The sequence below is a fragment of the Parasteatoda tepidariorum genome, chromosome X2, assembly GCF_043381705.1.
Source record: "Parasteatoda tepidariorum isolate YZ-2023 chromosome X2, CAS_Ptep_4.0, whole genome shotgun sequence".
Taxonomy (NCBI): domain Eukaryota; kingdom Metazoa; phylum Arthropoda; class Arachnida; order Araneae; family Theridiidae; genus Parasteatoda; species Parasteatoda tepidariorum.
Window position 1 is genome coordinate 14,771,265 of NC_092215.1, and position 17,071 is coordinate 14,788,335.

The following is a 17,071-nucleotide window of genomic DNA, read 5'->3' on the forward strand; positions in this document are numbered from 1 at the left end:
TACAATTATATTTGTAGCATGAAAGTATGAATCGTAATACTTTGTGATATATTGTTTTAAATTTGAGTTTTTATGCTTCATTTCAATCAAAATTATTCAATTAAGATTGGATTGAGGGAATTTATGTTAGTGGCTCAAAATTTGTTCATATTGTACATTTATTATTAGAAACATAAAATTTTCTAATCAGTTCCATATCTTTCATTTTAAATTCGATAATACGTAAAAAGTATTTCTGTCCTATTTTCGTTTACTGCTGATTATTTTAATCCCTTATAGAATAAATTCTACAATAAACAAAAGTATAAAAAAAATCCATGTTAGTGATATTTTTAGTTTAAGAGTAGTAATGGTACGCGTCAATCATATAAATTTGTATTTCATTCAACAATGAAATAAATTTTAGAATAAGAAAAATGGTAAGAAATTAAAATATTTAAAATAAATCTTAATTTATTTTGCAATGCATTTTTGTTCATTAATAAACGAAATCCTTACGAATTAATATCGAAACATTTCATGCAACTAAAATAAAACAAATCTTCAAACGATAATAAAGAGTTTTATAAATTTAATTAAAAATTTAAAAAAAAAACGATAAACTCATCAATTCATGAATCTAACTGATAGTTAAGCTTTTTGTCGCAGCATGTCGCTAAAACTGTTTGGAGCAGATTGTTGCCATTTTGCCAAGCATCGATAATAAAAAAAATTCGTCGTATTTTTATATGATCTAGCATTAAAGTGGAAACTTTTGGTATATTTCTGTGCTATAAAAGTAAACGACATTATGAAAGGATGATATGAACTAAGTATACAGAAATAAAAAGGGAAAGAAAACATCATTTGGACAGTTTAGGACTTAATAGGACAGTACAGTTAAAAAATTTCCACAAATAATATTTGACATAATTTAAGCATTATTTGACTTTTTTCAAAATACTTTGCACATAATTTTCGAATAATTTAAAATAAAAGATTGAAAATGAGTGGAAGGTATTTTTCTTGCAAAATATTTCTTTCGTGAAGTTTTAGAGAATGCATTAAATCATCTTACAGATATTGAACATTACAAAAAATATTAAGATGAGAAATTTGCAAAAATATTTTTGTACTTGCGCGCTGGGATGAAAACACTTTAACAAATATTAAATTACTTATCTGTTTTTGTAAATAAACTTTAAAAGAGGTAATTAAAGGTTAAACAAAATTTTTTATCTTTCTTTCAAGCTTCAACCTAACGACCATTAAAACTCTTTTCTTTGAAGGATTCCAAGACGAGAGTTAAGAAAATGATGACGAAAATGTTGAAGAATGCTGTTTTAATAGAACATTCTTTGTTTCTTAAAAATTTCTCACAAAAAATGCTGCATATATGAAAAGCGTCTTTGAAATGTTTTTGAAGAAAAAATAATGATATTAAGAAAACCAGCTTAGTCTGAGCTAAACAGATAATGGCCTAAGGTTTAAATATATAAGTATGCACTTAAAAAATATAATTTTGATAATAAGAATCAAACACAAATGTTTTTCAAAACTTTTTGTTCGAAATATTTTTCTTTGTTTTTGTTGGAAATATGTTTACTTTGTGAAATAAAATGAATATCTAATACAAATGCATAAACAAATTTAAAAGTATATTGCTTTGAAGATAAATAGTTAAGATATAAACTCTTAACTATTTATTAAGTATTGATCTTGCAAATATTTTTATTGCTCCTTACTGTTGATGATCATCATTTGAAGTTATCAAAAAGGCAAATTTGAATTTATTTAAAAATATAATTCTTCAGGATCGTTGCCTTTTTATACGTATACATGAATTTCATGACCCTGAGGTCTATTAGTTTTCTATCCTTCAGCTTTTTCAATTTTTATTTGAAAAAACAAACAATTTATCTGCTTACTTATAGGGTGTAACAACGCCCATGTTTAGTGCTGTGGAGACTATTCCGACACTTATGCAGTTAAATTCTACATTTAATAATTCTAAAAAGCTTATAAAGTACATAAAATGGTGTGCGTTTTTCTTAATATGAATCACAAAAGAACTTTTAAGTTGAAAAAGCATTTAAATTTAAAAAGACCGTTTTTACATGCTCGATACATATGCTTGAATATCTCAATAATTTAGTTAATAAATATTATTTTATCATTAATAGTTTTTTTTAAATGGTTGCATTTTATAGTAGAAATTAAATTTTGGAGAACTACTTATCACTAAGGAAAATAAATGATGGTTAAGCTTTTTTGCCAGTATTTTAGAACTCTTTAACGAAGATCGAGCTTTTCTAGGAGTAACTTAATAAAGAAACAATCACGTTTCTGATTTTTTTTTCGTAGAAACTGCTGAAGTCAGCCTAATACTTAAGCTTCCTGAAGTCATAATCAATAATACTAGTACGAAATAGTACAAACTATTAAGTCCTAAAACAAAGACTTTTTAAAATGCATTGCTTATAGCTTTAGCTAACGTTTTTTCTTATTTGTTGTTGAATTTACTTAACAACCTATTTATAATATATTTAAACTATAACTTAAATTTCACTAAGACTTATACTGTTATCAAAAAGTCAAAATTCAAATCAAAGAATGCATTTTAACATTCGTTCAATTGACCTTAGTGCCTTATATTTTGTTTTTCAGCCAACTTTCGACTGTCTGGCCATTTTTGGGGGTTTTAATATTATCAAGGTTCAACTTTGTAGCCTTGTAACTTTTAACTCAACCCAGAGGGCAAAGGAACTTATGTATCAAGCACTGTGACAAACTAGCCTTCGTGAAGCACTTCTGGATGGAACTAATCCTCAATTGCATTACACGGAGGGAAAAACCATGGAAAAAATCTCGCGGTTAATAAGAAGAATTTTAAGGCACTCTGAAAAAAAAGTATGGTTCAAACAACTAGAATATGGTTAAGTTTACCGTGTTTTAACTCTAGAAAACACCAAAAACTCCGTAAATTTTACACAAGGTCTTTGTAAATAAATTTGGTATAATAACAAAATGAAATATGATTTTATAATGTGTGATAAATCTGGTATATATGGTAAAATTTGTCCATTTTATTATACTTTAGAGAATGGCATAAAAACCATGTATTCGGTAAAATATAACTTCTAGTTTTGTATTTCTTACTAAATGCCGGGTAATAAGTGTTATATTTTTGTTATTTTCGTATTGCTAGAGTAAACCGTTACCATATGAACGAAAACATTAATAAGCATATGAAATAAATACCATAGATTTATAAACTAGTATTTTTTTTAACCAGTACGGTAATTTTACCAATTTGTTTTCTTGGGGCATAGTCATCTACCACTGTGAATATTTTACTTCAACACTGCGGTCGAGTGCAGCTGTGAGTAAGAATTGGAAGGTAAGCGCTCTATCCAAACACCGGCAGTAATCAATTATAAACTATACAACACTGCAAGACTTTACATTCGAAAATTATGGTAAAATTACCGGCATTAACCTTTCCATACAGTTAACCATAAAGTTTACGCAAAGTTTCTTTCCTTTACGGTTTCAAACTATTTATAACTAATATTGTTAAAAAACTGAATGCAAAACTGTTTCTTTTTTTACCATTTACAACAAGCATGATTTCAAAACCAAAAAAATTAAATTTAACCGGACATTTGAGCTAGACTCTTCCCTTGGAAATGGGCTTTAGAGTTAGGTTGTAAGTGAGTTGTTTTATCAAATGAACCGTGAAATGTGGTTTAATTAGTTTAGCTGGTTGTTTCACCTATCGTAAAATATGTTAAATTTTAAGCTTTTTAGTGTTAAGAAGCCCTATGGTGCCACTATCTAGTCGAGAATAAGAGAGTATTCTATTACTTTAGTCCAGGGTCACAAATTGGGGTGTGCAGAACACTAAAAACTCTTAATGCTTTGATGGGAATGAAGGAAATACTGAGGTGTCTACGATGAGACTCAAACCCCGTTCTGTCGTACATGAGATTTATAGATTAGCCCTCTCGTCTATAATATCAACCCAACTACAAAGAACTAAATGGTTTTATTAGGTGGGCCTAGTTGGTGCTGTAAAATGTTGGTTGTTTAACTGTATTAGGTGAAAGCAGTAAATAAACGGTTTCTCTGCTCAGTTAATAGTTTGAATACTATCTTATTTATGATTATTCGACTGTTTTGTTTTAATATGGTAAAATAACAAATAAATAAATTGTTAATTAACCATTTTTCCGATAAATTTACAACAATATACAACAGCATTTTAAAAATAGTAAAAACTACTTTAGTGTGCTAGCCTGACGTAAGAATTTACAATCAACATTTTATTTTTGTTCAAAGGTTATTTTTTGAATGGTCCAAAAATTTAGCATTCGCTTAATTTAGAGGGGAATTTAATTTCTCAAGAACTCAGCTTTCCAGCGTTGAACTAAAAAGAAATTATATTACCATTTTCAAGCTAATCACTAATTTGCAAACTAAATCTGACGGAAAGAAAAACAAAACAAAAAGAAAGAAAACAGCTCAAATTTGTGGATTCTATTGTATATTTATCTGACATATTGTCGATGGAAAGCATGATCCTTTCAAATAAATAATAACTTTAAAATAAATCAATTAGATATAGATGAAAAATGGACTATGCAAACTCATGTGAACCAAAATAGAATAATGACTTTTATCATTTCACTCCATCAATTTAAAATGGCATCTCTGAGTTTCTGAGAAATTCGAGAAAATTTTAAGAAATGAATCTATATAATTAATTGTGCGAGACCTAATCCGGTAAAGCATCAGAAAGCGTGTAGAATATTTCCCACGTCATTATTTTGCAAGTTTACGTGAATAAGTTTTTTTTTTCTTAAATCGAAACGGAATGTTTGTATTTGTTTGCAATTAATGGCTACATCGTGTAAGAATATGCTACAGAAGTAACATTTACAATATTTAAAGAGTTTTAAGAATTAAATACTTTTATCACGAAAACGAGTATTTATTTTAAACTAGTATTGTTTGTTTTTATCGTTTTATTTGCAATAAAATTATATAAAAATAACTTATGTCGCCAGGTTATATTGGTAGTTTTTTTCATATTTTTCGAAAGACATTATTTTCTCTAAATTTATTATTTTTGCATATGACCGATGGAGAATTAGGTGTGATTCCACACTGAAAAAAAATATAAACAAAACTACCAGAATATGGTAAAATTTACAATGTTTTTGGCTCTGTAAGAACACCAAATAGCTCAGTAATATTTACCGTATTCTTTTGGTTATGATTTTGCAACAAATAATAATAAAATATGCTTTTATAGTATGTGATAAAATGTGGTAATTTTATCCTGATACCTTAGAGCATGGCTTGAAAACCATTTATTTGGACAGATTTACTCTTTAGTTTTGATTTTTTTCTGTTACTGAATGTGAGGTTATAAGAATTATAGTTACGTAAAACAGAATTTTCGGTAAAACATTACTATATGAACGGAAAAATTACGAAATGAATGTTTTAAATACCGTTTATTTTAGTTTTTTGTAAACCAGAATTACGTTTTATTACCATCGATATAACTATCATACAGTACGGTAATCATAACAAAAGTTTATCCACACACGAAAAAACATATTATACTGCACAAAAAAATTTTTTAATTAAAAAAAAATATTGGTCCCACATACATAGACAAGACAAAAACAGTGTTAAATTGGTAAACTTCTAACTCATCTAATATAAAAAAATAATCATCCGGTACTTAAAAAAGTACAAAAGTTATGAAGTATTTTCGCTGCATTTTACAGTCCATTTCTCGTCTAATCTCTAGATTTCCAAACTCATGCCTGATCTCTAGATTTCCTCTTTTTATTTATAAAGTGGTAACAATTTACGCATGTTAATATTTTTATCATTGTTTAAAAAATTTTATTTATGATAACTTTGACCACTGCATTGTGATTTACACAATTCAAATAAAATATATATTCTTTAAAAATATTAGGCATTTGCATAGATAAAGCGATTCCTACTCGTACAAGATGCACGTGATTTAAACGATGCACAAAAAACAGTTAAACAAATGTATATTTTTTTTTTAAAAACGAGAAGAAAAATTCCACAACTTCATTTCGCAAATGTCTGCGAAGGACAGGAAATGTAAAGTAGTTAGTTGCAAAACAATTATAAATGCAGGATTTATGGAGCGCTGATAGATCTCCTTTAACACTACTTATTATTGTAAAATCAATTTTATATCGCTGCCATTAGAAATAATTGCAAAAAATGTAAAAAAAAAAAACAGATATATACACTTGAGAAATTTTGACTCATTTTCTTTATTAATTAAATTAAAAATAATTCAGTTGTGAGGGTTAATCCTGAATAGTGACACCCATAGCCAATAAAGACAAAACAAATTTACAATTTATTTAAGTATAACAATGAAAACTCGAACACGAAAACTCTCTAAGTAATCAAACTCTTACAATAAACAAATGAAATTAAATTTAAAACGCTGAATTGAAACCACTCGCTTTGTTATGTCAACACGAGCTTATTCCTCTGAGAACAAGAAATATGTAGTTTACATTCAAAAATAATTTTCTTTTTAGATAATAAACAAAGCAAGAATATAAATTTAAATTAACTTACTAAACATTAGGTACAATGTTAAGTAAACAAAATGTTGTCCTTAATGAAAAGGCGCGCTTATGCTTACATTATTTAATATATTTGTGCTTTCTTTCAAAATAAATTTAAAACTTTGTTTAGGTAGCTAAATTAAATATTTTATTTTGTTTCTTTCAGAATCACAAAAATGCATTTCTTGTCTAAAGGTACTCTTGAAAGGTAAGTACAAACAATGTTTCATATTTTATGTGTTTATACATGTATGTCTTTCTATTTTTCTTTTTATTTATCATTAATGTATTAATGAGATTTAAGTTTGTTTGGTGCTGCCGTGATTTGATTGCTATTAAAATAACTTTTTCTTGAAAAAAAAAACGCAGGCTTAAAATTTTTAATAAAATTAAATTGTTCATTTTAATACGTCTTTCTTTTGTAGAGGATACATTAAAGTACACTCTAAACGTATTTTTTACTTCAATTTTTACTTTTCATTAAATGTTTGAGTTACTCTATGAACTATACAGCTGTATAGCAAAATTACGAAATGTAGTTAAATATGAAGCAATATGGGCCGTAAGGCCCAGTGGTTAGAGAATCGGTTTCCGGTTCGGATGGGCCGAAGTTCGATCTTCGACTCCAATAAGACCCACCGAGTGCATTTGATAAACTTATTCGTTAAATCTGTGGAATCGAAAGTACTATGGTTGGTCACTGACCAATACCACAGATAAAGAGATTCTGAAAAAAATGTCCTTCCCCTTCAGATTTATGTATAAGTTGAGGAAGAAGCCTCGCGAATAAGTGGTGCTGCCATCTATCAATCGGGTTTTGAGATAAGATTAACCTTCACCATTGCTCTTGCCAAAAAAAAAGGTGCAACTTTACAACTTAATTTTCAAAATGTCAGTGACTGGCGAGCTTGGCTTATCCAAGTGTCATTAGAAACAACAACAGAAACATGAAGCGAATATTCATTTACTGAAGAAATTTATTAACTATAGAATTTAATTAAGGCCTTCACTTTTTTACACCAAAATGTTGTTTAGATTATTTACAAATAAATACTTAAAATTTTTCGCAGGAAAACAGCCCAATACATAGAAACATCGCATTGCCTACACAGAAACTTTACCGTAAATCGCTTTCCCTGCACAATTATAAAATGTGGCCTACCATTATATTTCCCTCAAGCCCTTCAATTGTGTAAGAGCTCAGAATCTGATATACTTCGCTAAATATAACTAATAATATCCTTATGAAAGCTAATAAAAAGGCATAAATAAATGGCACAAAATAGAGTATTCCAAACAGCATGGAAATGAATGAAGGAAAATGTGCAGATAATTTGAAGACATTGTTAAAAACAAAATAAAGGCGGGTACGCACGTATATATTTACATAGTTATCTTCTGATTGTATTGTATCTGAAATAGTTCATTATATTTTTAAATAATAATTTTTATTCTTTTTGCTGATTGAATTACGGAGCACTATTGCTGATTAAAACCTACATGCATATATTTTTATTGCTAGCTTATGTGTATTGTTTCTTTGTTATAGCATTGCATTAATAATCTCGTTAATCTTCGAGCCTTCAAAATAGATTACAAATCTCTTTCTACTCTTGAGATAATATCAAGCATAGGATAATTTCATCTTGCGCATATATCCATATATATCACGGATGTGGAATAAATTATTAAGTTTAATATTATGTTTAATCATTATTAAGTTTAATCTTTAATATTGAAAATGCATTCACACTGAAAGAAAAAGAGCACTAAAGAAAAACAGCACTAAAACTTTTTTCTTACTTTCGCTTTTAATATATTTTATTAATAAAATATTTTCATGGAAATTATACATCGAATATAATTCAGCGTTATATTTACATGGTATATTGATATTAGTTATAAAATTTTGTCTAAGTCTTAAAATAATTGCATGATTTTAGAAACAGGAAAATTTAATCATAAAACTATTAAACGAAACAACAAGCACTCATAAACGTTATCAAAACGTAAAAAATGTGTTTCTTTATTTTTGTTCGCTACTTTCTAAGATAAATTACTTCATTAAAAATGAAAACTTCAAAAATTCAAATCACAAAAGAATTGAAAATTTTGAAAGTTTTTCACAAAATATACCATGTTTAGACTCTAAATCGCTTAATTAAATAATCAAATTGTTTTTTTTTCTTGCATCCCTTCATTTATTCAACTAAACACAAAGAAGCCAACTGTTCCGCACTTGACAAAATATTTTAAAAAACGTTAGGGAACTACAAGCTAAAATGTACAGATTTCCGATGAATTTTGCCAGTTTTTAAAAGGCTCAAACACTGCTTAACTGTAGCAAAGTAATGCATCACATAAGCCTTTCGACTGTTTAGAAGTAATGGTGAGTAAAACCCCTATAAATCTAATTTACTAAACCAAGATTACCACTCGAAAATATTTATCCGTTGTCCAGAGCAAAGTTAGCATCACTGTAAATAGTTTTAGAATTGAGTAATTGGTAAACACCATACTTTTGAAAGCTATTTTGGAATTTGAGTTTGCTACAATTGAATTGCGTTTTAATCCACAACCAATATAAATGAAGTGCATTATACAATATACTCTAGATATCTTCAAAGTTGAAAGGACGCTAAAAGAATTTCGCGAGATAATGTGTTTTCGAGATAACAAGTTCAGAACTAAATATGTTCTAAAAAGTAGAAAAGTAATATCTAAAATATTACTATAAAAAGCAGAGTTATGAAGCATAAGAATGACTACCAATAAATATGTATTTAATGATAATTGACTACAAGTCTAAATAACGCAATAATAATTTACTTTTATAAGTACGAAAAAAATAATTATTCATTAAATCGAAAAGCATTGGTTTACAATAAACAAACATTGTGATTTTTCAAAAAAAAAAATAATAATAATAATTTCTATTTCGAAAAAATTCGACACAAGAGGTTTTAAGAAGAAACTCTTCGACGTAGGAATTCAAATTAACATTATTTGGATATATAGAGCCTAGGGGTAAAATATTTTTTTTTGATAAAACAAGGCTTTCGAAATATCGAAAGTATACTGTACTGTATTATGTTTTTTAGTAGAAAGTACATTTTTTTCAACTGACTAAGAAAACAGAAACTGATGTGTAAATATTTAAACATTATTTTTTTAGTGGGTTCTCTTAAAAAAAAATTAAAAAATATGGTCTAAACAACCAGCATGGTCTACTATGTTTCGGAATGGAAATTTCTGCTTCTGGTTTTCTATGGAAACACGAAAAAGCTCGGTTATTTTCACCGAAAGTCTTCGGTAATGATTTTGGTAAAATTAACAATGAAAAATGACTTCACAATTTGTGATAAGATTTGGTACTTTTTATATGGTACCGCAAAAAGTGACATAAAAACCATTAAGTTAAGATTAATATTCAGTTTTGTATTTTTTTACTATATTTATCATATGAGCAGAGGTACATATTTTAGATTTATTAACCAGAATTATGATTATTTTTGCCGGAAAAGCCATTACCATAGAGTATGGTAATTTTACCGGAATTTCTTTCTCCGTGTATTAATTTTAAACTTTATATGGGAGATTATCATATTAAATATTAATAAAAATTATGTCATTCAGTTGTTTTTCAGAGAAAATGTTTTTCAGAAAAAATTTTATTCAGTTGTTTTTAGGTGAAACAAATTATTTTGTCTACTGCAAAATGTATTTAGTTTTTAAACTGACGTGTGGTAAAATGCATTTAATTAGTTTGTGTTTTATTAAAAGTAGCGAAATACATTCAGTTCTACAGAACACTGCTCTCGTCAAAAATGAGCTTTTTAACCCCTTACCGATCTTATTATTTTCAAGAAAACGATCATTAAAGTGCCTATGTGTTTTTTAGGTTGAAATTCAAAACTCCATATGTACTATATATGTACTCCGTATATTCATATGAGACGAAAAAAAATTAGTAAAAATTGAAAAAATATGACAATCAAGGCTGACGTCATCAGGGGGTACCAGTCCTGAATTGTCATAATAATGCAAAACTTTTTCTATCGAGAAAGCTAAGACAAATGTCAAAAAATGCTTTCTCTGTACCCCAAAAGTTTTGCTCCAGTCCAGAATAAGAATACAAAAATAAATAGTGAAATATGTAATAAAATACAGTTTAAATTACAGAAGCATAAAACAGTAGAATAAAGAAAATATAGTCTTTCTATAGTCCTTCTATATTTGTCTATATTTGTCTCACTCATAAAGTTTACAATGTTAAAAACATTTTATCACAGAACACAAACCCCAGGTATTCACAAAGAGCATAAGAAGCGGAGATAATATTGCAAAATTCATATCACAAATACATAGGTTCGCATAGTGCTGACATCTTGTTAAAATTATACTAACTATCTCCTGTTGCAATTAAAATAATCTGGTGCACTTATCTAGAGAGGAAAATAAGAATTTTAAAAAAATTCGGCCGCAAAAGATATATTTAAACTCTTTTGGTGCATTACTTTTGAATGCTACAGTCCGGAAATATCACGGGCACGAAAAATAGGAGACGAAAACTCACCCCATAATTCTGACAAGAGCGGGAGAGTAAAGGTTAAAAGAAGAAATTATAGCGTTTATCAAATTAAAGTTATAGATAAAACTTCAATATGAATACATATTTAATATTTCAAAAAATATTTAACTTTATTTGCAATAAAATAATGCTACGGAAAGAATATTTTTTTTGCATTAATTTAATGTCTTAAAATTTGTTAATAACACTCTCTTTATCGCATTTTTACCAACACGTTTATTTATTTTTGCTCTTTAAAAATCTTACACATTAGACCAGTAAAAATAACTACCGTGTTTAAAGTTAAAAGAAAACTAATTATGAAAGGAAATAAAAATATTCTAGCCGGATGCTAAGTTTTTTCTTTTTTTCAAAAAAACTTAGACATTAAAATATATTAATAAGAGAGCTGCTTAATTAAGTGAATAGAACGAATTACTAGAAAATGTACTCACGAACTTCTGCTAAAAACAGTAGGCGTAACAATTCTTAGATTTATATTTCTTACTTGTTTATTCCTTACAGCAAAACAAAGAGTCAATTAAAAGCTTTTGCTTTGTTTCCTCATCTACTTATTATTCAAATTGAACGTTGAGAAGAATCTCACTTTGTTGCATACAAAACAAATCAGGTAATGTAATTACTAAGCCCGCAGCTGTCAGAAAAACAATTAAGTTTCACTGACTACAAATTAACCAATTTGAATAAAGTCTAGCTGGATACTTTGCGTTTACTTAGCCGTGAAATTGTACTCTTTTTAAAATAATAGTTTTTTTGCCTAGATCGTTGTGTATGATATAACATACAAATATAACTACTTTCTTTTTGGAAGATGCTGCTTTTTGGTATAATGGTTTCATAATGTGAATAAAAAAGAAATTTATAATACGTGTCTGAAAAAAAAAGTATTCTGTGTGTTTATGAGGAACGTAAAGATGTAAGAAATGATAAATAACTTCAAAATTAGTTTAATATTTCATTACAGATAGTGTTTTTTCATCTGGTAATTTGTTTCGGAAGTTAAAATTCTACATGCGTTAACAGAAATAAATGATAGGAAAAAAAAGTTAAGAAAAAAAGTACATTAAGCAGTAATAGAATGTGCGTCAAGAAATAGAAAAAGTGGTGATCAATAAAAAGAAAAGTCGATGTGATTAAATTTGGCGAAATATTCTGATTGCTATGAAATGGATTGTTTTAAAAACCGTTTGTTTGGCTCAACTCGCCCTTATTTAGAATTTATGCCATTAAATTCTACATTCTGATCAATTCCATTCTTTGAAGTAGAATATTAAAAAATATTGCTTTAAATATATTCCATTTAAAAATACATAATTGTTTTTAATGTTAATAGGGTGATTCCACAATTTTGTTCAAGACTTGACGCAGGAAATTAAATAATAAAATTTTTTTGTAAATATATATCTATGCTTGAAATATCTTAGTAACTAATGACCAATACATAAAAATAATAATATTCATATTCATAAAAAAACCTTAGTAAAATTATAAATTCTAATTGCGCTTCATGGAAAAGAAAAATAGTATGGTCAAAACTACCAGAATATGGTAACATTTACCGTGTTTCTGACTCCATAAGGACGCTTAAAAAGCCCGGTAATTTTTACGAGTTGCTTTGGTTACGACTTTGATAAAATTGAGACTAAAATATGGATTTATAAAATGTGACAAAAATTGGTAAATTTGGTAATTCCATCATGATACCTTAAAGCAGGGATGGGCAAACCTTTCCGGTCGAGGGCCAAAAATCGAAGAAAAAAAATTTTGGTGGGCTAAATAAAAACATCTAAAATAAAAAAATACTATATGCAATTTTCAATGTAAATATTTAATGAGATGAATGAAATTGCGATTTCATTTTTAAAAGTTCCTTATATTGAGGTTCGAAGTGAGATGTGCTTATTTNGTTACGACTTTGATAAAATTGAGACTAAAATATGGATTTATAAAATGTGACAAAAATTGGTAAATTGGTAATTTTATCATGATACCTTAAAGCATGACATAAAAATCATTTATTCGGTTAAATCAATTTCAGTTTTGTATTTTTTGAGTAATAAGAGACTAAAATTTGAAAACTAGAATTTCCTGTAAACCGTTATATACGAATGGAAAAAATTACCAAATGGATGGTTTAAAATCAGTAAACATTGGTTTCATTAACCAGAATTAATTTTTTTTTACCAGGAATGTCAATACTATAAAGTACGATAATTTTAACCGATTTTTTCTCCGTATGTAAATGAAATTAATTTGGAGAAATAAAAGCACTTTAAAAATGGATCATCCCAATTTTTAAAGTTAAAATGTCATAATCTTTCAAACAAAAAACATTTTTCTTTAGCAAAAACTTTATTGGATACTAAAATATATAAAGTTGGAAAGTAATATTTGAGATGCCTTTCTTGTCAGAGTTCTGAAATGTTTTTAAGAGCGTAGTACCATTCATAATCTTATCCACAATTATTTGCTTACAAATTAGTGGCAAATAAATGTTTCATTAATTATTAATTTATGTATTTCTAAAAACTGGAAGTAAATTACGAGAAAGTAATTCAAATAAATTACCATGTATAATAATGCATAACTATTACTATGTATTTGATTCATAAAGCGTAAAAACTATAAACTAATTTCATTAATGCGCATATTATGAACTACACAATGTTTTCGTCAGTCGTAGTATAAAGCACAATTTGACCAGATTACATAAAGTTTGTCATGGCCTTTAATTCAACTTTATTTTCTAAGAAACTATTTTAACGCATCAACATAATTGGAGATATATCCGGATTTTCCGTGGAATTTTATTTTCATATTGAGTGTCATAGCATAACTTATACATTTTTATTTCATTCAAAAAGCCGGCCAGGTGGTCGAGCGGTTAGCGTGCCTGACTGCGAAGCCATAGGCTGTAGGTTCGAATCCCGCTCTGGGCATGGATGTTTCTCTCTCTCTTTGTGCTGTCCTCTTGGCCCACCCTATAAACGGGTTTGTGGCAGTGTGGCGTGGGCAATGTTGTTCTCCTTCGTGACTTTGGTTCACAGGTGCCCACTGGGTAACGCGAAATGAGCAACAATTCTGGCATAGTATAGGCAAAAGATTCAAATTCAGTGCCTGCCATTGGAAAAAAAAATTTTTCATTCTTAAGTTTCTAAATTTAATTAATAATGATTTTAACCACTAATACTCATTAATAAATTAAACTTATTAATAAATGCATGATAATTCGAGCAATTATGTGTATAAAAATTATTTATGCCTCTAACGGGTTATTTAATTCTGATTTCACTAATAATTATTCAAATAATTAAAAAGTGGTAGGTCTACATGATCATATCAGCACAGATTAACATGTCTATTTTAAATAAAAAATTCGTAATTAATTAATAAGGACATTTAAACAAAACGCTCTTTGGAGCCTTTGCGGATTTTGATAATGCTAAAATTAGTTTAAACGTCTATATAATCATTTTCGAGGTGCTAAATAACGAACATACTTAATATCACTTGGCTTAGTGACAAGCAACCAAAAAAATATATATAATGGAAGATAAAATAAAAGCAGAAAGCTTGACAGTGGCAATGAAGATAAAAGCAAATTTCTTTGCACCACTTCTTTTAAAAAGAAGTTCTTTTTATCGAAATAAAGCAGTGCATGACAAAGAATTTCCACAATAAGTGGAGAAAATAAAACATTGCCGTAAGTGCTTCAGAACATGCGTGTCACCATGGGCTATAGAAACCGCTACTTAAAGTCACTGACCTATGAGTTTTATGCACTTAATGTAGCGTTAAAGTGCCATAAGACGTTTATGTGACAAGGGATAGAAATAATGCTTTATTTACTGGTTATGTCCTTTTCACGAGTATCACACTACTTAATATATTGTGAGATTACTAAACTAAGTGGTCGAAAAATATTGCTGGGATATGGCTATAAATTCAGACTAAACGGGCAATGATATTATCCGCATCATAAAATAAACTAAATATTGCATTGGAAATCCTAATATAAAATTATAATATCTTTACTTTATATAATACCAATTTGATGGATGGGTTGAAAATCATATAAAATGTTATCACTAAGACATTTTCAAGTTTTTATTCACTATTCACACCTTTGATACTATTTTGATAGATGAATCAAATAGGAATGAAAAAGATACATCAAGAAATATATCTAAGACATTCTGCAGCTATACACATTTAGAACCATTTTAATTGAAATACATATAAACGGAGAAAATAAGTTGAGAAAGCATCGCCGTTTACGCAAGATTAGTTTTTTAAATTTGATATAACTGTTTCAATGTATTTACACTTTTTTTATCTCATGTTATTACTTTTGGATTTACCAGTTTAGTTAAGTACCATTTTGTCACTTTCACGTAGTTTATGTTGATAAATTGTTAGTACTTAGTTATCTTTTCAGTCAGCTTAAAACTTTTTGTTCAGGGCATCATATCTTGCTTTGGAATTTGAGAAATTGAATATCATTCATATCAGTTCGATAAATTTCTTGATGTGTAAATTACTGATATAAGCCTTCGCTCAGAGGCTGATTAACTTCGTCAGTTTTCTTCAAATTTTTCTCAAAACTCAACAGCATGTATATTGCTGATGTTGTTTCCAATTGACACAAAAATTTTATTTTATGATGAAACACTTTGTGGAACATAAGTTAAGCAGTCAACTAGTGTTACATAATTTAAGAATTGAGTAAGTGATTCTTACACTTAAACTACTTAAAAACTCAATAAATTGAAATACAAATTCATGCATTATTGATACAGCATGGATTGATTTAAAAGACTGGTGAAGAATAAGAGCTTCCAGGTGGGGAATTCAAGTGAAATGGCGATTGATAAGAAAACCGATATCTATGAAATGCTTACAGAAAGTAATTTTTTGATAATCAAATTTATTTTTGGGGTGCGCTTCCCGAATGATTGTGGAAACAATTTTTCGTAAGTTCTTTCTTGTCTAAGCTAAATTTCCTTCAAAACGTTCGTTGCTTCTCTTTTAACTTGTTCAGTTTTGACACATAGAATCAGAGCAAGAAGCAGTACATAGTCAGCAAAAGAAAATGTTTGATAATGTAGTTAAGTAATATAATTGTCAAAATAGGTCATATTGGCAAGTTCTTAGGAACGCCGATGTTGATTTTTTTTCTTTGTAAAAATTTTCATCATTAAAAGTGGTCATTTTGAGGTGTAAAAAGTTTCAAGTATTTGTCATAAGAATGTTTGGAACTGATATTCAACACTAGAACGGTTCGTTCGTGTAGCTTGGACACTGGTGCCTGTTTAGTTTGTTCTACTTTCCGAATTTTTGCAGGTTATTGGAAAATTTTTCATGACTTTTAATCATTTTCCATGGTGATTACACATAAAATATTTTGCAGTTTTGAGTTAATTAGGAAAGATTTTACAGCTAAATATACCTAGAACGCACGCTGGTGTCGTTTTGACACCAAGGCAATTTATCATTATAAATAGCCGTCGTTCAAGCTTTTGGAGAGTTCTATTTTACGCATGCAAGATTTGTTGGATAACATTCACCATCCTAACATTTCTGAATTTTTACGTGTCGTTGGTATTTTTAACTGCATATAAAAGGTTTTACACATCTACTGTTTAATACACTTTTGTAAATATCTTATCACTTTCGTACATTATACTTACTTCGTGCGTTTTATACTGTATTCCTACTTTTTATCTGATTTTACTCAGACAATTTATCTTGTTTTATTCACTTAGTATTGTTTTATCAGTTATAATTGTACTAAAATTAAAATTTTGTATGCACTTAGTCTTTTGAACTGTTTCGCCATATTGTTTGGCGCAGCATGCCTTCC

At 28.2% G+C, this 17,071-nt stretch overlaps 1 protein-coding gene across 3 annotated transcripts in view; it reads left to right on the forward strand.

Annotated features, from left to right (window-relative positions):
• Positions 1–17,071, forward strand: part of LOC107455346 (atrial natriuretic peptide-converting enzyme) — a 396,108-nt gene that overhangs the window by 221,509 nt on the left and 157,528 nt on the right. For all 3 annotated transcript variants that reach the window (XM_071188087.1, XM_071188085.1, XM_071188086.1), the window contains one exon: positions 6,784–6,825. In XM_071188087.1, coding sequence (XP_071044188.1) covers positions 6,784–6,825 — 42 coding nt within the window. The remainder of the gene's footprint in view (positions 1–6,783; positions 6,826–17,071) is intronic.